This window comes from Anas acuta, chromosome 2 (assembly GCF_963932015.1).
Source record: "Anas acuta chromosome 2, bAnaAcu1.1, whole genome shotgun sequence".
In the NCBI taxonomy this organism is placed as follows: Eukaryota; Metazoa; Chordata; class Aves; order Anseriformes; family Anatidae; genus Anas; species Anas acuta.
In genome coordinates, this window is record NC_088980.1 from 8,796,736 (window position 1) to 8,823,628 (window position 26,893).

The 26,893-nt window shown below is 39.4% G+C and overlaps 1 protein-coding gene across 6 annotated transcripts in view; it reads left to right on the plus strand.

The window, feature by feature from the left end:
* The first annotated feature begins 2,374 nt into the window (after window positions 1–2,374).
* RBM33 (RNA binding motif protein 33) overlaps window positions 2,375–26,893 on the plus strand; it is a 102,987-nt gene continuing 78,468 nt past the window's right edge. For all 6 annotated transcript variants that reach the window (XM_068673435.1, XM_068673437.1, XM_068673439.1 and 3 more), the window contains exons 1-6: window positions 2,375–2,599; window positions 11,955–12,033; window positions 17,152–17,200; window positions 19,229–19,305; window positions 21,397–21,691; window positions 22,814–22,921. In XM_068673435.1, coding sequence (XP_068529536.1) covers window positions 2,572–2,599; window positions 11,955–12,033; window positions 17,152–17,200; window positions 19,229–19,305; window positions 21,397–21,691; window positions 22,814–22,921 — 636 coding nt within the window. In that variant the 5' untranslated portion in view covers window positions 2,375–2,571. The remainder of the gene's footprint in view (window positions 2,600–11,954; window positions 12,034–17,151; window positions 17,201–19,228; window positions 19,306–21,396; window positions 21,692–22,813; window positions 22,922–26,893) is intronic.

The following is a 26,893-nucleotide window of genomic DNA, read 5'->3' on the forward strand; positions in this document are numbered from 1 at the left end:
ATGCAGCATGTCAGTGCAAAGCTGGGGTTACAGGCTTCTTGAGTTCTGGCTCAATTGTTTACTTAATCCTCTTGCAAGACAATCTGTAGGATTCCCAATCATAGCTAGAATTGCTTTGGAAGACATGCTGACAAATAAATCTTTTTTTTTTATAATACATCTTTTTTCAGAAGTATTTAATAAACTGATGATCAGTTCACATGAAGTCACTTTAATTCATGGATTTAAAACTTCCAGAAGGGGGCAAGAATGTCAACCCCCCTAACAGAAAGGGCTCTGGCATTTTATAGCACAGGTTAGATAGTACTGAGTTGGAGTTTTTTAAGCAGAATTCAGAGCAATTATGGCACCTGGAATTTGAAAATTCACAGAGAGGAAAGCCACTATACTTGTTTCTGTCATTGTAAGTTGGGTCCCCGTTCCACATCTACTGATCAAACATCTGGAAATGACTACTATTTTTTGTACCAGAGATGTACAAAATTATTTAAGGACCCATATACTATCAAATAGCTATAGTGAACTATCCTGTTATTCCTCTTTAATAGCTGTGTTAAGCATATGCAAGGAAATGTATGGTAACTTGATTTGCATTTGGATTGATAGTCACAAAAAGTCAAATCAGCTATTAAAATAAGCATAAATATAGAGCATTGAATACCTATCAAATATACTTTTACATATCTGAATGTCACTCAGATGCTCACTGTGCATACTGCTTACAGCTAATATTTCATTTCCTAGCCTCAGCCAGAGAAAATACAGAGAATTATGACAAGAGAGTTGTGAATTGCAACAAATCTACTTCCGAGACTGGCTGATTCTTGCCATGCAGCCTTTAAAGAGACCACAAAACTCCCTCCCATGCCAGGGAATCCTTTTGTTTTGCAAAACAGATACCCAAAAGAAAAATGGATACCAAGACATGATGGCTGAAATCCCAGTCCCACTGAAATAACCCTAGTTTTTGCCACTGACAGTAGCGTTCACATTTCACTTACTACCTCCATGTAAGGCAGTCAGAGCTGGACAGATGGACTATGTATTAAATTACCAGCAACTACTGATGGTCTGTTTCCTAAATTAAAGTCAGAATTTGGCTGTGAGTTTGCAGTAATATATAAAGAATAAATCTGTAGCCATACAGTTGTGAAGCAAAGCTAAAAAATGAGACCAAATGCAATGCAGAGATGAGTCCGCAGGGAGCCTGGAACAAAGTGACATGAGAACTTCTCTATTCTCATAGCGTGGGTTTAATCAGATAATGTCGATAATTTAAATACTAACATTGTTAATTATTTCCATGAGGACTTATCCACCTGGGAAAGTTTTGCCGGTTACTTGAACTAGTCTTGTTATATGAGGCTCCATTAAATTGCTTTAGTGCAGATCAGGCTTCTTCACAAGGAGTATAAACTAAGTTTGTTGTGTACCGAGGCACATTTTTATACCGTGTTTAGCATGGTGTGTGGGTAATGCTGCGAGTTCTGTTGTCCCATTGGGAAGAAAATGAACGTCTCCTTTTGGTGGCTTACTTTCCTTTGGGATTAGGGAACTGATCCGCCCTGTAAGCACAGGAGCGCTAGGCCTTCGGAACAAGGGAGAGCACGGTTAAGCCAAGAGGGGAGCACTCAACAGAAAAGGTGGCAGAAAAGGATGTTTAGCCTGCAATGAAATTGGATTTAGCGTGTTGTGACATTGAACGTGCAAAGTGAGAACATGCACAGAGGTGAGGCGTGAGTGGAGATGCAAGCAGGACCTACATGAGGGATCACTGTTTAACCAAGCCTGGCTTCCCCACACACTCAAACCCTGAAGGACAGAGAACCACTTGTAACAGGAATCAACCCTTTTGGGGTACATTTAACCCTGTGGCTAATTATTTTCCCTCCTCATGTAACCGCAGCTGCAAACAGGGTGTCAGGCAGAACCTCCAGCCTATTGAAGCAGGGGTGTAACCTAACCCTAACGGGACACTTCAGCGCTGCCCCACACAGCCTGAGCAGGCCCTTGTGCCACAGAGCCGTGTGCGGGGCGAGGAGCAGCACCCCCCCAGCCACATCCCCTCAGCCCTCCCCACGCTCCAAGCTCCCTGCGCGCCTCGCGGCCGCCATGACACCCACCGCCCCCGCCAGCCCCACCACCCGCACTGCGCATGCGCGCCCCTCCCCTCCCCGATCCTCCCCCTCCCTCCCCTCTGCACATGCGCACTCCCGCCCCCTCCACCCGGCCGGCTGAGCGGAGGGGAGGGAGCGAGGCGCATGCGCACAAGGCGCGGGGCTGACCAACCCGCGGCGCCCACCACCCTCCCCTCCCCTCCTCTCCTCCCCCGCGGGGGCAGGGCCGGTCCGCCGCCGTCCCGGCATGCAACGCGGCGGCGGCGACAGCGGCGGCGGCCGCCATGTTGTGGTAGTTTGTTGTTCTCCTGCGGCCGGGCCGCGCTGAGGGGCGGCCGCCGGGCGCTGAAGCCGGGCCCTTCCCCGGGGCCTTGCCCCCGTCCCAACGCTCCCCGGAGGGCGGCTCGGGGCTCGGAGGAGGTGTGGGGAGCCGGCCGGGGTGAGGCGACGAGCCATGGCTGCCGCCCTGGGAGGAGGCGCAGGTGGGTGGCGGCGGGGCCGGGCCTCGCCTCACGGAGGGGTGAGGGGGTGCGGGGCCCCCTCGGCTCCTTTCCCGTCACGAACGCTTCTCAGCCGCCTTCTTGGGCTCGGGAGCGCAGGGTGGGTGTGTGGTGTGTGTTTTAGTCTCGTGTTTATTTAGAGGTGCAACGTACCGTGGTTTCATGCTCACCGTGAGTGTGTCCCGATCGAATAGTTGATCTCTAAGCTAAGAAGTAACGAAAATTTTGTTTCGCAGACGATCCCGAAGCAGAGCATCTCGGTTGGAAGGCGTAAGGTGAAATCAGTGCTCGGTCCTAGGGTTCTTGGGTGCGCCACTGCTCTCCCGTTGGGCTCCTGCTTGCAGTATTTAAGCGATAGGCAAAAGCCAGGGCTGTTCTGGTTGCTGCAGTAGGCAGACTTTAAAATTAAAACACTCGATTGAGTGATTTTAAAGAAAAGACTTAAATCCCCCACGTGACCCATCTTCAAGAGGGATGTAGTTTAGAGAATGTATCTATTTCAGGTGCTCTGAGCCCTCCTTTCACAAGGACTAACAGGTTAGTTAAACACTTGTTAGGGTTAACAGTATCTGGCCTTGTCTGTGCTATAGCTTCTGATAATTTTAGTTAGTTTTTCTTGTCAGCAGCTATTACAGAGAACAGTGTGGCTGGTCCTCAGGATCACTTGCCAAAGTGGTCAATCCACTACCAGTTAAGCTAACAGTGGTGAACAAAGTATGTAAATACAGCTGCTGAAGGTAAATGTTGCAAGGAAATCCCCAAATTTCAAAATGGAAAACTTTGGGAAGAAGGCGAGAAAGGACAGCAGTTAATTGGTAATATTTTGAGGATGTTGAACATTGGTTTAATGGTGTTAATTACATTGTAGTGTTTAAGTTAGTTTGCAAAAGTATTTGCTATTATCTGTGGTTCAGTTACTTTTGCTGTGGAAGTAAACTTTGCATGTACGTTCTAGATCTGGAAGTTTTTTGCTAGTACTACAAGGAAGGGGTGTTTTAAAGGAAACATGACTTTCTAAGCACTTGAATTTTTGTGCTTATAATTGCTGCAAGTTGAGCGAGAGTGTTTACATGTGTAAATGTGCATGCAACAGACAGCCTTCAACCAAGGGGTGCAGTTGCAGTTTCCTGTCTATTTTTTTGTGATGGAATATTGCACACGTCTAACTGAATTAGGAGCCTTTTGCACTAAATGGGTGCAAGCAGTTGTTTGCTCAGAATTAACGCTGAGCTCATCAATAAAATAGCAGTCAATTAAATATGATCCTTGCTCCATGTAAATAGCGGTGGTTTTGACCTGCATGATCACTGTGCAATGCTTGTCAAAGTAGAGAAAACAGAGGTGAACTGAGGTGTCACTTTATGTTAATTGGAGTGGTCAAGTAAAATTCCTGGTGGAAGTTGCTAAATACACTTCAAAAACCCCCTAAAAAATGGCAGTTACACTGCAATGGTACGTACAGCTCTATTTGGAAAGAGGCTGCTATCTAAAGTCAGTAGTGGTAGTAAGTGGGGAAAAAAGGAATCCAGGAATTTGTGGTTACTTGGCTGAAATGGTTTTGGTTAGTTGAAGTTCTGGCTTTTGGAGCTTATGTTTTCCATTTAGTCCTCAGGGTTTCTCATTTCTGTTTGTTTTTTTTTTTTTGGTTTTGGGATGGGCGAAGGCTTTTAATTATCAACATAATAGCAATAGAGCTTTCTTTTAAAAAATGGGCTTACAACCAATTGGAAAAGAAGCGCAGAATAAATGGAATGTTAATTTGACATAATTTCAAGGTAATAGTTGTCAAAGTAAGAGTTTTGTGGTTGAAGATACAGATTAAATTTAAAGTCTTCTGTAAAGAGATGATTCAGGGCTGGAAAATGAAATGGCTTTGTCTTCTGAACATCTCAAGTACGTTTGATGCGATGGAAGGTGATTTGTCTATTGGACAGAGTGTGTAGGCTCACTGGTCATTTATAATTTATTTTTTTTTTTTAAGTTCTTGGGAAGTCCTGGCTTGATTCTTAATAACAGAGTACTCATACGTACCTCTGTGACCAGATACTAAGGATGATGATTAAGGCTATTGCTGTGATAGATTTCACAAACATAAACTGGAAAGCTTTCACGTGGTGACCTGTGAGGTCTCTGGGAGTGATTCATAACTTCATACTAACTCGCAAGTTCCTTTGCCATGCGGCCTGATTCAACTTGCTGCTTATTCTGGAGTGCCCGTATCGAAACATGTACGTTCAGAATACCTCTGGTAGTGATGACGCAGGACTCTGAGGGCTGATAGTTGCTCATTAGTCCATTGATATGGTTAAGGCAGTGATTCCCAAGCTTAATGCAAACTTGTGTGTAAAACCAGGACCAGAGCAAATGTGTTGAGTCCAACATCTGCTTATAATACACCAGCTGTGTCATGTAGCTGCTGAATTTTTGTGATTTAAAATGTAGCTGTAAATTGATGGTAGTAATCTTACTCAGTGAGAGGTGCTTACAGCAAAACTAAACAGCAAACCCTCAGTAAAACAAAGCAAGGAACACTTCTTGGTTGTCTGCCATCTGATACCACTGGAACCCTTCCAGCATGAAGCAGGGGAAGCATCAACCCTCCCTTACTGAGGCAAAGGGAAGCTATTGTAACTTATTTTCTGGTTAATTTGCTTCTGATGAACTTTCCTCTAGAAAACTTTGAGTGCACATATATTTGGAGTAAATCATGACAGGCTGTGATGGAATGTGGGAGACAGCAAAACAGCTGAAGAGAGCCCAATCCGTACGTGTCTATCCCATATTCCTCAAAGTCCTATACCAAGAGGAGCTGAATGGTGCTTCTCTACATCTGGGCCTGTTAATTTCTTCAGTTTGAACTCAAGCTGTCATTGGTTTAATTTCATTCAACTAATCTGAAGGCTGGTGTTGCATTCTTAGCAATGTAGCGGCTATAAAAACCTCTTGTGCTGCTGTTAATAAAAATGGTTAAAAAGCTAATACTGCTAGCACAGCAAGCACCTTCCCCTGCATTGTGGGGTCACTATCCAATTTGAAGACAGTAAATATCTTGCAGTCTGAATGAAATTGAATTTGTTGTACTTCAGGCTACTTGACAGCTGCACGCAGGGACTGGAAACAGATTCTACATTTATGCCTGGATGGAAGTGGGTAGAGCGTTGGCCATGGTTGAGTTTCTGGGTAGTGCACTCACAAGGTGGACTGATGCAGCTGGGCGCTATAACTTGCTTTTGTATTGGAATGTACACACACAGACTCCAAAGTGATAAAGGCCTCCACAGTTTGCGAGATACAAATACATGGACTTCTGTATCAGCTGAGGACTAGTGCCAAAAAAACATTACTTGAGTGAGCTTGTGACAGCAGACTTTCTTTAAACATGGCAATTTAAAGCATTTTAGTGCTTCTTTGAAAAGTTTTCACTAAGAGCTACATTTTTTCTGAATATTATCTCACCAAAGGTCATCTAAATTGAACATAAACATAGCATCGCTTGTTTTTAATGAAAGCTGAAGCTGAACCATGCTTTATTGCGTCAAATACTAAACCTCAGATTTTAGGTCTTGTGCAATTTATTGTCTAGAATACTGAAGGTGGTGATTGTCACAGGCTCAACCCAAAAAACCTCCAGATAAGTAGTGGGTTTGGTCCTGTGTTGCGTTGATTATGCGCTGCTGTTACGCAGCCTCAGTTCCAACTGTAACATTTGGTGGCTATGAGAGATGCTGGAGAGTAGATGTTTCTCATCAGTGTCCAAAGCCATTTGGGAATCGAGCTCATGTGGATTTCATTTAAACTCTTGGCCTTCATTTGCTGTTCAGTGTGCTCATGAGGGAAGGAACCATGACACTTTTAAAACGTATTTCCAAAGCAAATATATTTTCAAATCCAAGAGTGCTTTGGAAACATTTTTTGTGTTTAAATGAAGTTCTTTTTTATTTCTTACTTTCCATTTAAGATATTTTTTTCAAGCGCTGATGACAGAACTTTAATTCCCAGTGGCACATTGTTATTAGTTCTGTTCTTGCTTACAGTTAGTGACTTGTTTTCCACCATTACAAACACTGAAAAAGATTTTTAAGAAGGTAAAAATAACTTGTCTCCTGTAGAAATTCATTTTTCTACTTTATTTGTTTGAGAAACCAAACCACTATTCTATACGAATAATTTGAAAAGAACTCCTGAAATACAGTAGTGGAGGGCTGTGTTGTGCAACTACTATATTGTTACAAACACTTAGTCACTGAATTCTTAAGGCTTGAATGAGTAATTGTTTACCAATATAAAGACTACATGATGGCTGTCCCCGAACACACAACCCAAAGTGTTGGTGTTTGGTGTATTTCTGCATGTGTTTTCTTGTGCACAAGGCAGTCCAAGTGAATATGATTTTCATGATGGGGTAGTAAGCTGGACTCATAGCTTGCTTCAAAATGTTTGGCTTTCATCACAGGCTTCAGTTCAGGAGTTCGTGTTGACCTTGAGTTTTTACTGCTAGGTGTTGTGATTAGTTACCAGAAGTTTTTGTTCTGTCAGCGTCGATAGAACAGTTACATCTCTGTCCTGTGATGTGGACATTTCTCCATATGACATGGCAAGATACTGATGTTGGCTGTTAGGCTTTGCATTTAAGCGGTGTACTCAGTTCCTGGAAGTCTGGGCTTCACAATACCTGTGTATTGGGTAACATCTTGCAGTGAAACATGAAGAAAAACACTCTGAACAAATAAACTGCTGCATAAAGAAAGGCTGGTAAGCTGTTCTTAACCTGGGGACTCGTGCCTATAATGCTGTTGAGCGTTTTAAATACAATGCTGGGAAATGGGATAGATCAAGATGAAATGATTGCATTCAATGTTATATCTAGGCATAGAAAGGTGTTTTGCCATGTGGTAAATGACTTTTCCTTTTTTCATTTCATTTTTCCCCCTTTTTTTTTTTTTTAATAACCCTTTCTGTTCTGCCCAGAAGCAGTCCAGCATAGTTACTTTAAAAGACCTGTTGGGTAAGCAGCGTGATGCCTTTTTTCCATTGAACTATTGGATCACTGTTGCAAGAAATAGCTTTTCTCCATCTTGCTTAGGTTAAGGAGACATCTTTGATGCTTTCTCAGTGCCTATAAGCAATAGTAAGTTTGGTATTCATGGTAGTGAAATATTGAAGTGGGCCAAGATACAAAATTTTGAGCTGTTAAGGAGGTTTATGAGGTGTAGTTAGTGTTCCGGAAAGCGTGCAGGTGTATTTGTAGCAAGAGCAGTGCAGTCATCAACTGTTTTTCCTAGTCGAGAAGTTTTGGCCATCTCATTGCAGTAAAATACTCCATCTTAGCAACAGTTGCTATGTGGGACTACCTTTTTAGGCTACGCTGGTACCATTTTAAGATGTGTAAGAGCTCTGCTCTGCAGTGTTCTTGCTGATTCACCTCCTACGCTCGTGAGACTTGACTGTGTAGCTCAGGCTTCCATTTTACATGGAAAATTATTAGCGTAAATTTTATTGAAAGGGAGACCAGGGAGCAGGAAACTGCCATCCGTGTAGCCAAAGAAGAAATAATTCTGTGGATTTCTAGTGTGGATGAGCTGTTCTTATGAAGCAGGGAAAAAATAAAACAGAACCAACAAAAAGCAGTTCTAGTCATACATCATAAAAGCAGAAAATAAGCTGTAGAACAGCTTACAGCACTGCTGTTGCTGCAGTAGGGTAAGTACAAAGCAAACAGAAACCTTTTTAATGTAGGGAACCAAGTGTGTTTGGCACTCTTTGTACTTAGGTTCGCAGCTGCCCGGAGCCTGGGGAGGCAGGCAGGTCTAACAAAGCGGGCAGCATTGGGCAGTCTCTGTTCCAACTTTTCTGAAGCTTCTAAAACAGTGTTTTTCTTAGTACTGCAGTGAGGGAGAACCAAGTGTTGGATTATTTCTTTTTTCTTTTTTTTTTTTTCCTGCATAACTGGTTTTTCCTGCTTCCTTGTTCAGTGCTTTTTTGGTATGTGATAGGTCTTGGATTTTTCCTTACAGTGTTGCCTGGAAGTTGCCTGGGGGGTCACCAGTGTATTTAGTGCTCCTGTTTGAATCCTGCTGCTGATACTCTGCTAATCCATGCACATCTTGGTGACCATGTTGCATTTAAACAAGGAGCCATAGCCATTGCATTGCAAATCTCACCAACAGCTGTGATGTACAACTACCTTCCTAGGCTGCAGTGATACCACTGGAAGAAGTACAAAACATTTCATGGCCTGTGATGGACATTTTCCTGCTTAAAAGACTTACGTGCATGGATTTCCCCCCTTCCCTTTTCTCACCTCCAACACAGTAGAACTGAGAATTTAAAAAAAAAAAAAAGTGTTTGGCTGTTGCTCTCAGTGGTTTTGTGCTCTGACTGATGATGAATTTTCTGAGCACTTAACCACGTGTGACATAAACATTGACTCCTTCAAGGAGAAACATCCATACATGTTATGCTGATTGTTGATCACTGGTATTCTCCAATGTTATTTCCTACACAGAACAAAAACACAGCTTCAGAAATTAAAAAAAATAAAACGGTGCCTCTGTGAGGTTTTATAGGTATCACGCGGACAGCAAGGCCTTACACCTGTGTAGCTGTTTTAGTGCTTGCTACCTCACAACCCACGACGCTGGAACTGAATGCTCTTTGTAGGCGCATGACTATTGTAACCTGCTTTTCTGAAGGACAGGTACGGCCTGCTTTGGGCTCTGACAATATGCAAGGGCTTAATGGCGTAATTTGTAATGCTTGTTGTCTGCGTCAGCTGTCACAGAACAAACAAGTATAAAGCCCCAAAAGAAAAGCTGTCTCCCTTTGACCCCAAAATCTTTGTGTTGTAAGTGGGCGATGAGACAGCGAAGGCAGCAAGGATGTGGTGGGGACGTATATGGAGTGGTTCTTAGGAGCCCCACTCACTGCACGCAGGTCAGCCAGTTATTTCGGAAGCTTTTGTATGCATCCTGCCAGAGGGGGCTTGTGAGAAAGGCTTTGAAGGAATGCAGCTTTGGATTTTGGTAGGAATTGCTCTTAAATAAAGAGCAGAATGGGAGAGCTTTGGACAAGTTATAAGAGGGTGGGAGGGTGGAGGTTTGTGTTGCTGACCGAGTAGGAGTCTATGCCAGGAATTTGGTTCCTCTTCTGGTATTCTTAACTGCTCATAAGCTGAAGCACTTGTATAGCAGTGAAACTCAACTATCAGGCCTGGAAGAGTTATGTGAATTGTATTGAAGAGCCTTTTTTTTGCTGTAAAGGAATGTCAGCAGAAAAGGAGATTTTGGTGTGTAGCTTTGTCTGGGTTTAAATCTGGCAGAAGGTCCATCTGTGTAAGAGTTTAGTGCTGAATTGAGTCACGACAGAGCTAAGATACCATCCTTGAGTTGTGTTGGTTTCTAATACACTGCTCTGTACTCCTAAGAGTGGTGCCTGGGATGCAAAATTGCAATTTCCTGCCGAGGAGCAGGCAAAGCTTAAGAAGATACCGCCTTCCAGGTGGTGGTTGTTGTCTTGAGGTCTGTTAGTGTGCAAACACTCCTGCTTTGAGTTGCTGCAAACCCAGTCATGTTACCTTAAACCACCTTTAGAGGTGGTTACATCAAGTCAGTGGTTGCTGCAATTCAGCTGTAAGAACAATGACACTGCAGGATATTTGTGCCCTTAAAACAACAGTAGACAAATACAGTCCCTGCAGCATGTTTCTGAGTGTAAGGAGAGCAATGTGGCATTTTTTATAGGCCACAAGACTGGATAATTTGGTGTTCAAGAGAAGATAGTAAGTGGTTGCGTATCTGTCTGGCTTCTCCCTGTGGTTGGAAAAGGAATAGGAATTGAAGGAGGTCGGGATATGTAGATGTTTGAGCAGAGAAATGTAAGGTTACTGTTTGTTTCAGTGGTATTAGTCCATGTAGATTAGCAAACATATAGAAGCTTTGTTAAAATACAGAATTATCTACAGGGAGTAAGGGGGGAACCTAAACCTGATCGAGGGGAATTGTTTTTATCTACTCTTCCAGAAGAAGCGAGTTGCCATACACGATGTGTATGGCATCATCATTCATATTGAGCAGTCTTATTTTAATATCTGTGTATTTAAAAAAAATAATCAGCTCTGGTAACATCATTAAACCAACAGCTTTCAAAACAGAAATTTTAATTTTAATGTCTTTTCCTCCTTTTAATTTTCTGTTGTCACTTAACACCTGCTTTTTGCTTATATGAAGTGAATAGTTTTGTCATTGCATGTGAGGAATATTCAGCAAAGGATGTTGCAGCTGAGTTTAAAGAACTGAAGACTTTTTTTTTTTTTTGAAAGCTCTTCAAAACACAAAGATCAGTCTATCATTGGTATTGTATTTAGTCAAAGATTTAAGTGCAAATTGAGCCAGGAGAATGACTGGATGTATGGCATCTAAGTGTTCATCAGATCAGACTGTAAGGCTGGAAGGGCTGGGTAGTTTGGCTTCCTGTATTTTGGAGATCGTTAAACTGCAGACAGTTTCCCTTTGTCTTGAGCATAACTTTTATAAGTCTATTTATTTGACTTTTACAAGTCATTAAAATGGGTAGAAAAAACTATTTCTTGTCTGCTTTCTGTGTTGGGCTGTAGCCAGAGAATGGGAGAGTGAAGGTTGAGGTTCTGAAGGTTGTGTTGCCAATGTGCAGGTGATGAGTCAGCTGCATATCTGCACAAAGCAGATGAACTTGGCATTTCTTTTGCAGATAAACGGAAGATTTCATCTTTTTAAGTAGTGAAATTGTCGTTTAAAAACTAAGCTGCATAAGAACAACTTGTGACCTGACAAAGTAAACTGAGGTTACTTGGTGAGAAAAATATTTGGAGCTGCAGTCCCATTTTGGAAGGCATGTACAAACTTAGGTGTACAGGGTGACCTGCTTCCAGGTTTCTTAATGCCCCAGCTGAGATATTGGTGGTGTTTTACACTTGACTTCCCTTCTCTTTTTTTTGAGGGGTGCTGGTACCTCCCTGCCTTGTGCCAACCTGGTGGCTGCTGCCTTTTTCTAAGTACTCTTGCAAGAGCTCAGTGTGGGCAGATAGGCTTGTCACACCCAAGATGAGCAGAGGACTGGCAGACATAATTCCCTTCATCTCCAATGTACTTGAACTTTATGATCTTTTTTACATGATTTTTTTAATTATTGAAATAAGTCAGTATTTATCTGGTTCTCTCAGGTTAAAACAAAGTGAAAAAATTATCGTTGCATCATCTTAAAAATCAAACAAAACCAGACTGAAGTGGTTGCTTCAGAAACCTCCTTGAATTTCAATAAGGATTATTTCATGTAGTTGCCTTTATTTTTTTTTCCCCTACAGATGATGACTTTGATCAATTTGATAAGCCTGGTGCAGAGAGGTCTTGGAGAAGAAGAGCTGGAGATGATGAGTGGGACAGGTGGGTAGAATATTTTCATGTTTGGCTTCTGTATTACATCGTTGTGTTTCGCTGTTCTGGCATTTTGTATTCTAATATTTACAGTAGTGCACTTTCAGATACTAATGAAGATGTTGGTTGTTATGCATGTGTCAGCAGATGCTAGACTGTGCCAAATGTATATTTGTCTTGAGGAATTTAGAGAGCACTATGAAGAGATGCCATTTAAAATTAGATAAATATAAAGCATTTGTGGTGTGTAATTAAATTTACAATAAAAGCCTTGTTTTTCCTCTAAGTCTTTAGTAGGGTCTTAATGATTAGCTTAAATAGATTTTTGTCTGGTACTTGAATTTGAGAGGTTTTAATGTTTAAATTCTTATTCAAAATCTGAAGGGTAATTGAGCTTATATACAGGCTGCTATTGAAAAATACAACTGCTATAAAGATTTAGAAGTATGCAGTAACTTGATTATTTTCGGGGAGAATAAATGCATATCCTTTTATGTGAAGGCACTCTGACTGTGAAAGACGAGTCTAGCTGCTGGCTAAACTTGTCTGTTCTTTCTGGTAGGAAGCTTTTCACTTCTTGTTAAACTGCTTTATTATTAGTCCTTTTTAGTAGCAGAGAAGCTTGTTCAAACTTTGCCAGTGGTCAGTGTGTTTCACTGTAAAAAGGGGGAAAAAAATTGGAATCGAACTTGTCTTATCTAATAATCGCTCCTGTGACTCTGGTAAACAAATTGTACTGTAAGTAGTTTTCCACTGAGCTGAGCCCTGGGAGTGAACCAGCTACTGTACGCTTATTGTCATTCCAGAGGGATTAGTTTCCTCTTCCATGCTTTCCTGCTAGGTTAAATAGTTTTCACTGCTGTAGGAGGTGAGGAAGAATGACTAAGGAACTCAGACGATATCTTGAATGTACAGTTTGTTCTGCTGCTCTGGGGGATATCTGCTGCACTGTCATGCCAGCACAGTTGTTTGCGAGTTGAATGGTGAAAACTGCATCAAGGAACTGATCTGCTTTGAGAATGCAATTAAAATAATGTGTTTAAGCAAGGTCACTGTACTGTGCTGCCTCCCAGCCCCAGAGCTGTGGTGTCATGCTTGAGGTAGCACAGTAAACCCCAGAATACTGAAGCCTGTATCACAGGCAAATGCTTTTATATTAAAATAAGATTTTCTGAACTTTTTGCCTGTACAACTGACTTCATGGTGTGAATAGGTGGGCTTTTAAATGTTGGTTGGTCCCATTTTTTTTCAGCTGCCTTACTCTTATTGCCGTGGAAGATGTGGATGAGTCAAACAACAGTTCTTTTGGAAGAAGTTGTAAACTTGTTGCTGGAGGTGAATGCCCTGTGACAAAGCTGTTTTTATAGGACTTGAGGAAGGCTGTAGGGCATTTTCACTAAGTTGAGACTTTGAAGCACAGTTGTAGAAGAAAGTTCTTTCATTTATGTGCTTGTTTTTGTTGCTATTATTAGCTACGTGTAATTAGAAACAATGAATAATCATGTTTTGTTTATTCTTGAGTGCAGTTTTAAGGGAAATGGTTTTAGGTGCAGTGCTAGAGATTCCAGAGTTTCATCTTGCTGATCATTTGAGAGAATATTTTTTTATAGCTTTATCTGATAGAATATCATTTCATTTGCAAATGTGTTGGAATTATTATTATTCTAATGATAGTTCTTGCTAGATTGCGAGGCTTTCTTTTGGACGTATTAAGTTCTCTGGTTGTCTGGGCAGATGTAAATGCCTTACCCCCGGGTATGTTGTTGCCCTAGTGTAATTTAATTTTTCTAACTACTGGCCTGGTTCAGTATAGGGCACACCTTACTGAATATGGCAGGAGAGAAAAGCTGAATAAACACAGTAGACCTTTTTGGGTTTTTTGGTCTCTCATGCTTTGTCTTGCAACCTAATTTTTTTTTTTTTTTTTTTGGGGGGGGGGGGAGGGGGGGAATGAGGGTGAGGGAGTTAGGCAGTTAGAAAAGAGTTGATCACTGATGTGTTGCTTTTTAACTGAGTCCTGTCTCCCAGGCATTTAAACCATTTTGGGATTCCAGCTCTCTTTTCATTCCCAAACACCAGAGGGTGATAGCTGAGAGGTGGAAGGCCCCTGTTATTTTGGAGTACAAATGTAACATTGTTCTTGGCGAATTTTTCCCATTACCCTTTTTTATTATAAATTCTTTTCCAAAACACTTGTTCTTGCTACTGCTCACGTTTAATGAGGCATGCTCATGAAATCAGAGGCCAGAAAGGGCCGTATAGTCTGATGTGTTTATCACGGGATGTTAACTTAAACATTTCTCTCTCTTAAGTAGCCCAAAGCTTGGGTTTGGGAAAAACGTGCTGTTCTGGTGCTATTCTGTGAGATGACAGGAGTGATTTAATAGTTGATTTTTGTAGAAATTTCTTTGTTCTGACCCTCCTCTGAGACAGTTCATTTCTCTATGTTTGGAAGAAAAAGATAACTTCTCCCTTTTTGTTGTTTCATTTTTCATGTTATTTTCTCATCCTAATTTGATGAGCTGAATTTATTCAGTGATGGGAACATTCAGTATTGGAGGTGAGGAAGGGCAGGCAATGGGTCTGTCTCTTCTGAGAGCAGTGAACTAGATTATTTTTGTCCCGTTTTCCTAGAACTGCAGTATTGGAAAGACCTTTGTGTTCTGATGATAGTGAGGATTGCCTTTGGAACTGTCACAGATATGTGCTTTTATTCCAGTTTAATTTTTCTTGTATGGCTTTGCATGGTATTGGCTTCCAACCACCTGGTTTTCTCTGCTAACTGAAGATCTCTTAGTAGCTGTGTTCTTTGGTTTTGTTTGTTTCTTTAAATAGATCTGGTAGTTCTGGTCCCTCTTTTCTGATATATAACTACAGATTTAGTTATGTTAGAAGTTTGAGATGATGTCTGCTTTACTGTTCAGGCTTTTCACTGTTACTGTAATTCAAGCAGTTACCAACATTGACTTTTCTTTTAAATTATCAGTGCAAATGGTGAATTCCATTGTATGGAAAACCTTTGTTTCTGTTGTCATGGGCTTCATTTATGTGATCATACAAACTTTTTGGTCTGCCATGTAGCAAGCCAAAGATTTTTAAAAAATCTAGAGTATGTATGCAGTTACTTCTATTGACCAAATGTTTAAAAAAAAAAAAAATCGGGGGGGGAAATGCATCAAGGATTTTTTTAGTGATAATGCTGAATAGCCCTAACTATATTTAGATAATGAATTTAATCTTTCATTATCTTTATTATTCCTTCTGGCATGACCTTCTTCCTAGCTGAATTTGCATTTTGTCTTTGAATATTGTTACAACAGAATCACAGAATCATCTAGGTTGGAAGAGACCTCCAAGATCACAGAGTCCAACCTCCGACCTAACACTAACAAGTCCTCCACCAAACCATATCACTGAGCTCTACATCTTTAAAAAGATGTCTTTTAAAGACCTCCAAGGATGGTGACTCAACCACTTTCCTAGGCAGCCCATTCCAACGCCTAACCCACACTCTTGCTGCCTATTTGAATTTCGTTTGTGCAGCTTTATTAAAAGCTGCCAGCGGTGGACCATAGTGCTGGGAAATTTTCTCAAATCTTTGTGCTTTTGTCAGGTTACTGATTCCGTGCTGAAGAGATTAGTGTGCCTTTTTCCTACCTCAGGTTTGGCTAAAAACTCTTCCAGAACCATTCTGTTACGTACAGTTTTCTGTCTCTGAAATAAAGGGCTTAAATGCTAGCCATTTTACTCTTTGGGATGTATGTGTCGTATGACCCGATTTTTGTTTAATATTGCAGTGAACACAGAGCAGTTGCTGGTTGTTAATGTTCAGACATTCCTGGAATTGTTTGAGATCAGTATGGAGAAACACTGTGTGCTGCTGATAATATCCTATTTAGTGATGATGTGGAATACAGTCAGTTCTCTCAGACTATTTTTTTCGTGCTTTATCTGTGCATTAGCTAGGTCTTAAAGACATGTGCCTATCAATGTCTAGTACTAATTTATGTTTTGGGATTGGCTTGCTCAATTGCTTCTGTGTCATTCCAGGTATTCCTGTGTCATTGTAAAGAACTCTTACACATAATTACAGCAGTATGAATTTCCTCTTAGCTGCTTTAAAAGAGTAGCAAATATGTTTTTTCTTGTAGACTCAAGTATAGTGGAACTTATCTTTAGTTCCCATTCTCACTTTGGGGTATTTAATTTTTATGTAATATCCAAGGCCTGTGTTGTTTTTCTTCTTTAAGGTCTGCCAACATATGCAGGTTAAAATAGGTTCCTGTTCTTGAATTACAGCTCATATTTCAAATCACTGCCATCTGATTTTAGAGTTAGGATGTGTGTGTCCTGATATGAGCATTTGTCAGTAATAAATATTTTCTGTAGAAGGGGGAATCTCTTTATTCCTGGCACTGGACTAAAGGCAAAATGAAATTAAGTAGTTAATATCTTAAACAGTGAGACTAGTTCTTTGTGTTGCATCCTCTTTATGTAGGAGACTGTGTGTGTTGGAAGAAGTTTTGTAAGCCAGATATTTTCATTTCCTGAATTCTTAGCTACTCTCATAGAGGTACTGAGCCATGTATTTGGTTTCTGTGGTCCAGCAAATGTCTGACCTTTCTTCCTCCTAAATTTGGGGGCATTTATAAAAGATGTAGGCCTTACCACCTCCCAAGCCAGGTGGCCTCCAGATGCCTCCTTCCTGAAATGAAGCTGGGACAACTTAGTGGCCTGTAGGCTTAGTTATGCCTACAGCATGTGACTGTCCTACCTGCTGCTTCTGTGGGGAAGTGGGAACAACAGTTTGGACAGTATGCACAAATGTCTCTGAATAGGAGGATCTAGCTGTGTCTTAAATGTCTGCACTTTGTCTAGGTATATTTACTGTGTCATAATTAGAGGGATTTGGAAAGGAGATGGTCTGAAAATGAAGTTTTTGCACAACAACAGTATTAATGTGTTTTGTCTGATGCATTTAACATCCTTTTCAGCTCGCTAAATGTTTTGTTAAAAGGAAAGCTTTGAGTGGAGTCAGTGACAAATCTCAAGTTAGTTTTTTAAGTCGTGTGGTGCTTATTTCTGTTTTCTAAGTTAATCTTTCCAAAATTTGTTAATATTTTCCAGTGAACTTGATGATGATTTGCTTGGAGAGGATTTGCTCGCTGGCAAGAAGGTAAGAGAGATGCATTGAAGTGAACTGTTACAGATATTGAAATGTGAATCTTGTTAAGCTCATCCACTCCGGTTATTTGGTACAGCCTTTTATGTATCATATGGTCACCTCCCTGAAGCCTGAGCGCCACCTTGCTCAGGTATCTCATCTGCTGTCTTGCTAGAGCACTTTCAACCCATAGCTCTGCTGCTTTTGTGATATACCTCCAAATGTGGTGATTTTAATAAAATTTTAGTACTTTTTTTCCTGAGGTGGCATTTCTCCTTGTACCACACAGATCCAAAAAAAAGAAAAGAAAAAAAAGATGGCTCTTAAAATCAATTTATCCGAAGCTCAGATTGACTTAATTAAAATAATAATAATAATAAATATATATACATAAAAAGCTTGTATGTATATATATGCTTCTTGCAGCTGGTCAGGATTCCTGAGAATTCAACTGCCAGTTTCCTGGCTATTAAAAGCTATTTGTCAAAATATCAGTACTGTTGTGCCGCTCACTCCCAGCAGTATTATACCGAGATCTGTTTGAGGTGCTCTGGTACGTTCTGGGTGGTGAGTGAATGAAAAAAGCAGTCAGTGGTGTCTATTAAAGATCCACCCACTGCACTTCATTTGCTACTTCTTTACATAACAAGTAGGCAGAGGATTTTCCTTCCTACAGTAAAGGAAGGATGTGGGAAGAGCTAGTGTTGGAGAACATAAATGAGTTTTCTTACGACTGCTTTAGACTCTCCACTCTGTTATACGTGTTTCCAAAATGGAACTGCATGAAAGATTGGATTGCCTGTTTGTATTTGCCTGATACCTGCAGGAAGAGACAGGGAAATCAAAACTGGCTGGTCACTTCTTTCCCTTCTTTATCTGCTAAATGAGTTCAATTAGAAAATAGTTCTTAAAGTTGTAGCTGGAGATGAATAGGTTTAAGAAGCATGGGTGTGGTGAAAGTTGAGTTTTAATTGATGTAGCTTCACACTCCACATGTTAGAAGCTAGCTTTGTGAAATTATTCTGTAAGTAATCCCTGTTAAAGATAGGAAATCCTGTTGACTAGTTTGCTGGTTATCAAAAATGTAAGCACTTAACATTAAGTCTTTGTGGTTGAAACAAAGTTGATAAAGCTACTTACTAAAATTTGACTGTATGAATATAAAGCGATACTAGATTTCTCCAATGTATTACATGTTCTTTTGCTTTTCTAGTCTTATTTTCAATTTTACAGAGTTCTCAGCAGTATCTCTGGGTATGGACTTAAATGGTGGAGTAATAATAGGTTTCTCAGGAAGTTTTCCCTGAGCTATTTAGGCTAAACTTGCTTTTACTTAATCTCATCCAAGTACTTTTAGATAAGTCTACCCTTGTGTAACCTTTCTGCCCCCATTACTTCGGGGGGATGGAAATAATGTTGCTGAGCAAAACTGTAGTTATCTCTTCCTACAGTGTAATTATTTAAAACAAAATAAAACAGAATAAATATATGAAGCAACTGAAAATATGATTTGACAAATTAGGAGTTCAGAAAAGGCACAATATTTTCTTCTTTCTTTAATTCGCTTGAAAACTACTTTATCAGTGTTCTTAATACCATTATATAAACACTTTGTCAGTGTTCTTAATATCATTATATCATTTCTCCAGGCTCCTAAGTATCTGCTCATTAAAAAGAAGAGCAATTCTTTGTTTTTTCCTGAGTTGCCTAACGTATCAGGGTCATAGGGCAGTTAAATAATGTTAACTTTTCTCTCATCCTGGTATTTCTTCAAGTGAATTGTCATCTTTGGCTATATATGGAAAAACCTCAGTGAATAGACTTGATAGCCAGGCAGATCTGAGTTTTGGAAATTTATGTTCAACCATCAAACATTTATTTACAGATTTGTTATCTCGAGTGGTGTATTTTTCTTGTTGAATTAGGCAATTTCATTGAAGATCCTCATTTAAAATACAAACAAAAACTTCTGAACATTAAGTAGTTTGTATAGTTTGTATCCATATTTTATGCTCATGATTGACTTTTTCCAAAACCTAGAATCAGTCAGACTTGTCAGATGAGGAGCTGAACGACGATCTTCTGCAAAGTGACAATGAAGAGGAGCACGCATTTGGGTACCTTTTCTAAATCCTGTGTTTTGAATAACTGTAATGCTATATGTATAACCTATAAGTTTTTGACTTACTACTACTGATAATAACTCTGTAGTAGTTACTAGTTATATACTTTTAGTTTTGCTTCTTATTCAATCAACTACTTACTGTATGTATATATGTGTTCAGTGGCATTGTTAATGTGTCAGTAAAATGATGCTTATTTATTTGAATCTAATAAAATTAACGTAGCCCAAATCTATAAAAAAAAAAAAAATCCAGAAAGCTTAAAGAAGAAACCGTATCATTTCCTATGCTATTTAGAACTGTTTGTAAGTACTTAAAGAAGTCTTGTTCTGTGCTTTTTCTGTTGTCGTAGGCTTTCATCTCTTGTTCTTTTCCTGCCATCCTGCATTTAGAAATGTATCTTACCACCTGAGACCTTGAGGAGGGGCTCTCCATAGCTTCTAAAGCATGAACTGTGGCTTAAATATTTATGTACAATACACAGCAGGAAATTTGTACAGGGCCTGTAGGGTTGAGCAGGGTTGTACTTCCATGGGAGTTAAGTGAGGAACCTGCCCTGTGAATACTCTGTTTTGATATGGATCCAGCACTTAATTATGGGCATTACAAATCAAAATAGAAGTTCTGATTGTTTCACATTTCAAGCTGGACTGAAAGGGATTAGAAGATGCTTGTGATGAAGAAATGATGTAGTATCACTGCTGCTTTTAATGGTCTCTGTCTTTCCTGGCTGCTTTTCCTTCATGCGTCGTGCTGAGCAGGTGTATGTTCTGAAGCAGTACATTCATGTCGCTCTGAGATCTCCTTCTTATCCTTGGTGTGGATTAGGACTAGGGACATCTCCCTGTATTGGACTGATGAAGGTGGGGTGAAATACCTCACCATTGAGACAATCAGTCTCTTCACTAGCTGCTCTTTTCCTCCTTGGAGCAGTGAGAGTTGAAGTATTCCCTTCAATGTGGGGAGTTCAGTTAGTCCTTGCTGTTTCTCCACTGGATTTCCTCCTTGTTGGGCCGTGGGCTGCAGGGATAGCCATATGACTGCACTAATGCTGAGGAAGTACCAGGAGTGTGGTACTTCCTCACTCCTGTGCGGGCAGATCTCTGCATTTTTAGCAGCTTTATTGCCAGGATATGAAAGCCTTGGTCCACTCCTCTCCCTTTGTTTCCATTGAAACTCATCAATTCCTCTGCAGTTGGGAATATAATGATAATCCTGCATAATGTTTTGGTTATTGTATTACATCTTCTCCATCTGATAGATGCACATTGCTCAAAGCTGCCTGGATCTTGTGCCCCCAGACTTATGAAAATAGTAAATAATAGGAATGTAATTTAAAAAAAAAAATTAAAAAAATCATTGTTTTCCTTGTACCCAGGACTCTCAAATCAATAAGAGCTTTTTCTCCCTGCTTTTATAACTAGTCTGCTGTTGATGACTCGCTCTTTTATGTGTTGATGACAGTAGCTATTGTAAACAGTAAATTCTGAGTTCTGCTTTTTCTCCAGATAATAACCTTTCTGTTTTTCATTTTGATTGCTTTTTTCATTGTCTGTGCCAGTGCTGTTACTAATTTTAAGTCTTAGGCATACCATACATATATATTTGTAAATTTAACTGCATGTTTTACATTAAGTAGAACATTAAAATCTGTTGTAAAATATAAGTTTGGATTCAAGGTAATGAAGAAGGAGCAATATTAATGCATTTAATAAGAAACTAATTTACCAGTTTATTTTGAGAGATGGGGAAAACAGATGCAATTTAGTAATTTTGTGGACTTTTTGTTAGTCTTGGAATTAAAATTAAATCCAGCCTGCTTTGGTTACTGAGCAGGACTTTTGCCAGTTTGACCTGTTAAACCATCTGGTTGGTTTGATTCCCCTGGTCAAATAGCCTGCAGTTCGTGATAAGCTGCAAGACGGTATGCATTATGAAAGTATGGCATGGAGTCAAATAGTGTGTGAGGTATAATTTTGTCTACCAACTTAGAGAATATGTCTGATGGCTTTGTTTTGCTAAGTCTTTGTGAGTACACTTGACTGTTATATTTCAACCTTTGAATCTTTTTCCCCTATACTATAGTTCCCAAGGTGTCACAGTTAGCCTCGATGGTACGTCTGGCTTACTTACATCCTACGAACTCTCTGAGACCATCAATGACGAATCAATAGAACATGAGTACGACCAAGGGGAAGATGAAATTGGTTACGGCAAATCTGAAGCACATGGAGAGTATGCTTCAGAGTATGCAGAGGAAGGACATTATGAAGGCAATGATCCTGAACTGACAGAAGACCAAATAGAATATGGGGAAGAGCCTGGAGAAGATGATGAAGTGCTAGACCTTGAAATCAATGAACCCCTAGATGAATTTCCAGTGAGTTTCTTTCTATTGTATCTTCAAAGATAACGTTGCTTCATGTGCATAGGGTTTCAGACTGATTTGAAATCTGTTTACATCCCTAGGGAGTAGGGGAAATTAGACCTATTATCACTGTCTGCCAGTTTCTTTATCTAGGCTGTGACAAAGTTTGTGTTGACAGCTTGTTTGGCGGTAGGTAATGCTCCTTTGTCATGCTGGAAGGCAGTTGAGAATCATGACCTTGAGGATTGTATCCTTAAGGAAGAAAACAGCTTTGTGTGGTGGAGATACACTGCCAATTGTTAGAAGTACTTAATGCAAAAGCTTTTATCCAGGCTTTAGACAAGATCTGATAAAGTCCTTCGAAGGTGAAAAGATTATTGACCTGCTAAAGACATCTTTAAGGTGCTAATATCCCAAAGTGATTGATGTCCTGCTTGTTCATCCTTTTTGTAAGTGAGAACTGTCTAAACCTGAATAAAGAGATTGGAGGTTAGTTCAGAAAATGTCACCTGCATAATTTGGTATAATTTAAACTGTGTATTAGTGAACACATGGTGCCTTTAATTGCTAGTTAAATGATTCAATTTTAATTAAAACTGTATGTGATCAGTGAGATGCCTTAAAATCTCAGCAAACTTTTTCTCTACGTTATTGTTGAGAATTTTACAGAGTTGCTCAGAATTGTACAGCATGTAACTCAAATAATTGCAGAATTTTATAAGAATATTTACATTTTTGATGAGCTAAAACCTGATATTACCATATATGTACTATAGGTTCATATTTCCTTTGGAAAGAAATTACTGCAGTTTTTGATATATGAATTTGTAATCGAAGGATATGAAATACAGAAGTAGATGGGGTAAGCAGTAATAGACAGGATCTTTATGATGACATTGCTGGGATATGAAAATGTTTTGGTTATAATTTTGGTAATATTGCAATGGTCTAGTTAAAAGCCCTGGTAATTATACTTTATATGGTCTGTCACTAATAACTGAGAATGTTGATAAATACAATACTTCTCTCCAGTTCTGGTAACAATACCAATGCTTACAGACACCTTTTCTTGACAGGTTTGTGTTTCTGTAAAGTTTGCCTATGTCTTTTCATCTTCCTGCATTATTCTTTTAGGATGAAGATTACATGCAGTCATATAATGAACAAGCAATGGAAGATCAAGAATATACAGCTGATGAGGAGCTGGAAGAACCCCAGACAATGACAAATGAATCAGAAGAGGTATGTGGTGAATTTAATGGACGATCAAATTAATGATTTTTCAGAATTTGAATTTCTGGAATTGTGAATATTGGTGGGTAAGAGCTGATGCAACTTTGCTAATGTTAGATTATTAGTGGCATTACTCTTTATGTAGGATGAGTGGCGATAGCATCTATATTGTCTGGTATTTAAAAATTAGCAAAAAAAAAAAAAAAGGGCCCCTTGGGCTGATAATTGTAAGGGAGAGCTCAAAGTGACAATATTTCATCTTGGCTTCAGCATTAGAAACTTCAGGGATGCTTTTCAGTAGGAGAATGATAGTAACACTGCGTCGTATTTAGGTTGTCTGTTTAAAATCTCAGGTAGTTACGGTGCATCATTTTCCAGACAGATAATTCACTGATGTTAAGTGTGTATAGCTCTCAGGTATCCCATTTTGAGGAGCGTGAACATAAAATGTTCTTTATGTCAGAAAGGCAAAGATAGATTGTTTTGAAAGAAGTTGTCCCAAGAAAGTTGTTGTTGGGACAGAATTTCTTATGAAGTTCATTTTAGTTCTTTTATTGGGAAAGAAGATGAGTTCCATCATTTGCAAGAAGAAAGCTTATGCCAAAAGCTGTCAGGTATATGTTCACTCATTATAGTCTGAAACAATGGTATCATACCTGTTAGTAATTTGCAGCAGGCTTTTGGTGTGGATTGCAAAGGGATTTTTTTCCTTTCCCCACCAGGAATCTGTTTTCATATTACTTTTATCCAGTTCTTAATTAAATAGGATTGAGTGTAATACCTGCTGAGAAGTGTAGTCAGAATGTGTTCCCTCTTTGGAGCCTGAGCTCATCAGGAAATTAATTCCTCAAAGACAAAGCAGCATTTTTCTGTAAGGTTCTAACAAATGGGTGTGCTGTGATGTTCTTTAGTTGCATCAAAATGATGATAAACCAGCATTGTTTGGTAGAGGAACAGAGACACCTTGAAAGGAACCCACCTATGTTGTTCACTCTTTTTATGTGCAGTCACGACAGTCTATATACCAAATATACCTTAAATGTAGTTTATTTTCTAAAAATAAAATTACCCTTCCAAAAAACTTGACAGCATTTAGAGATCTATTTTTTGTCCATTCACTGGTAAATGGTTTCCTCCTGGTGTTTTATAAGCAGTCTGATGCACTTGTTCTGTCTTCAGCCACAGTCTGTATGAGATGCTGGGAGCATGGTACATTATGTAAAATTAAGTACATAGCTGTTCTGTCAAACTGACTGCTTCAAAAAAGCACAGCTTCATTTTTAGACTATAAACTAGTCAGTTCTGTAATAAATGTTGTCTAAATTTGTCTAATTCAGAGTTAAATTCCTTTCATTTGAAGTGCACCACTAACACATTTTTAATTAACTTAGTTAATAGAACTTTTAGAGAACTTGTTCATTATATAATGTCAAGGTGCTGGCTGTATCTTTATTCCGTTGATCTCCATTCTGACTTCATTCTTACAGCTTGCAGATTTCCACAGTTTCTATTTCCAAAATAGTACTATCTTTTAATGCCTCTGTTATTCCAGATGTATTTACCCTTGTCTTTAGGCTCTCAGTTGGACTCTTCCGATGAGGATACCACAAAGAGAACCTTTGCAAAGCATGCACTCTTGTATGTGACACTTAGGCCTCCAACGCCAATTGCTTTTATTTGAATGTTACATAACAGGGACTCTTCATTAAATCTCATAACATTCACAGCTTGTAAACAAGGGTAATCGCTGGCATTCTCCTGCAGAAAATACGGGCAAGAATAAAGCTGTAGTAGATGAGGGACAAATAGACAGCATTGTTACTTTTTGGATGCAGATTTGGCATCTGAATAATGGAGAGAGAGCTGATAGAAAAAAGCGTTCTGCAGTGTTGTATTTTAAGCAGTTTCCACATTACAAAAATAGAGCATCTTACTATACTGCATGAAGAATTTTTTTTTTTTTTAAGTCAAGGGAAAAGCTGACTGGCCACAGGATTGGAACTTGATGGGGGAAAGTGATGAAGCAGGAAAGGGAGAGAGACCTATTAGGGGCACTCAGGTGAGAGGGAGGGACAGGAAAAGTTTATCCTTGTCTAGATCAGTTTCAGGGCATAGTTTTTCACTTGATATTTAATTTGAAAAGGTGCTTAGAACTTGGGTTATGTATTAATAAGTCTTCGTGGAACTTCCTTGAAAACCCTAGCAGTGCTTTAGAAAATGTTTTTGCCTTTATAAGGTACAAAGAAAATCTCAATACCAAGATGTTTCAGCAGCAAATAGATTTGGTAAAACTGTCAGTTACGTGAGTTATGTCCAAAATACTTTCAGGAGAATGATATCGCTAATTATTTCTACGATATATTCAAAACAATGTGACCACCTAAAATCAAATTTGAAATTTCTTTGTCATTTTAATATTGGAACTAATCTTCTGTGAAGTCTATGATGGTGGGGGGGTTCTCATTGTATAAATTTAAACCATGTCTTCGCTTGTGCTGATAAGAAATGACGAGGACTTTGATCAGGAACATATTTCATGAAGAAATCCTGCACACTTGTTTTTTTGATAAAATGTAGACAAAAAAAGCCAATGTGTGCATTTGTCATAAGATTATTCCATCTGTGTTTAAACAAAACTCATGCATTTTAGTTCTTTTGTTCAAGTTTGAAGATCTTTCAGCCTGGAAGTAAATGATGAAAAAGTTTAAAACAGAACAGTCTAATTTTAAACGTTTTGTTTTTTAAACGGTTTGTTTTTTATTCCCATTTTGCATCTGTGAAATGGACTTTTCCTTGGAATAGATGTAACGTTATCTTACCTGCTCTGTTATCTCTTGATCTGTTAGGACTGAACAACTGCTGCTGCCTCAGTGTTAGCAAAAAACTGAAGGCTACCATAGGCCAACAATTTCATAGAAGTTCTTTGTTTCTTGTTTGTAACGTTCCATGTGGAAAGGATCTGGTTTAACCTTATGACACTCAGCCTGGTTTGTGCATTTTAGCACTCTGGCAAAAGTTTGCCAATCCCATGCTTAGGATCCTGTGCTAAGATCAGCATTTATCACACTGATTAGCGTTTTCTCCTGCTTTCCTTGGGCTTTCTATATCTGTTATCAGTCCTGCAGCTGCATAGTAAACTGTTTGGGCAGGAGCACTCATTCTTGCTCTGTAGCAGCTCGTAACCCAGCATGGGGAGTTCTGGTGAATAACTGGGATTTATGGCATAATTATCTAATGAGTGTGGCAGAAAACTTTGACCTTGTGATAGGGGAAAGGTCATTGTTTTTTCCTCATAATGAAAAATCAGTAAAGCTCTTTGATAGCTTAGTACAAGGTGTCATAATGGGAAATGTTAAGCTCCCTTTGAGAAGAGCTGCTAAGAAGCCTTGGCTGACTAGTCCAGTGACCTCGAGTGGCTGTTCAAGGACTGTTGATGTATATGCAGAGATATTCATGATTAGCTAGTATTAAATAGAATCCTTTAAGTACTATTAATTCTGTGCCTGTGCTTGTCCTTTCCTGAATGAATTTTGTCTGAATTTCTATATATCTATATACTGTAATATTGGGAAAATAACTCATCCTGTTATGCTGAAGGATAGAAAGGATGATCAAAAGAAGTCTTGCATGCTACAACTATTGTACAAATCACAGGGGAAGGGTGTATGTTCCTACACAGCTCAGATAACCTTTCCTGTAGCTATATGTAGAGAACATATGGTTGGCTGTCAGACATGTTTGTGTCTCCATCGCAGCTAATATAAATCCCTCAATAATACGTATAATCAGACTTGGACATGGGTCAGTTAGCATTCTCAACGTTGCCTTTCCTTGGTGCTTGTTTTTTCGTTAGCTCCTTTGATTTTTTTGTCTTTGATATTTAACGCCTGTGTGGCTGTTGTTTGGTTATAGGTGGTATGAGCATTATGCTGGTGAATAATGTCAGGCACACCCAAAAGACTGCAGAATTGATATAAGTGG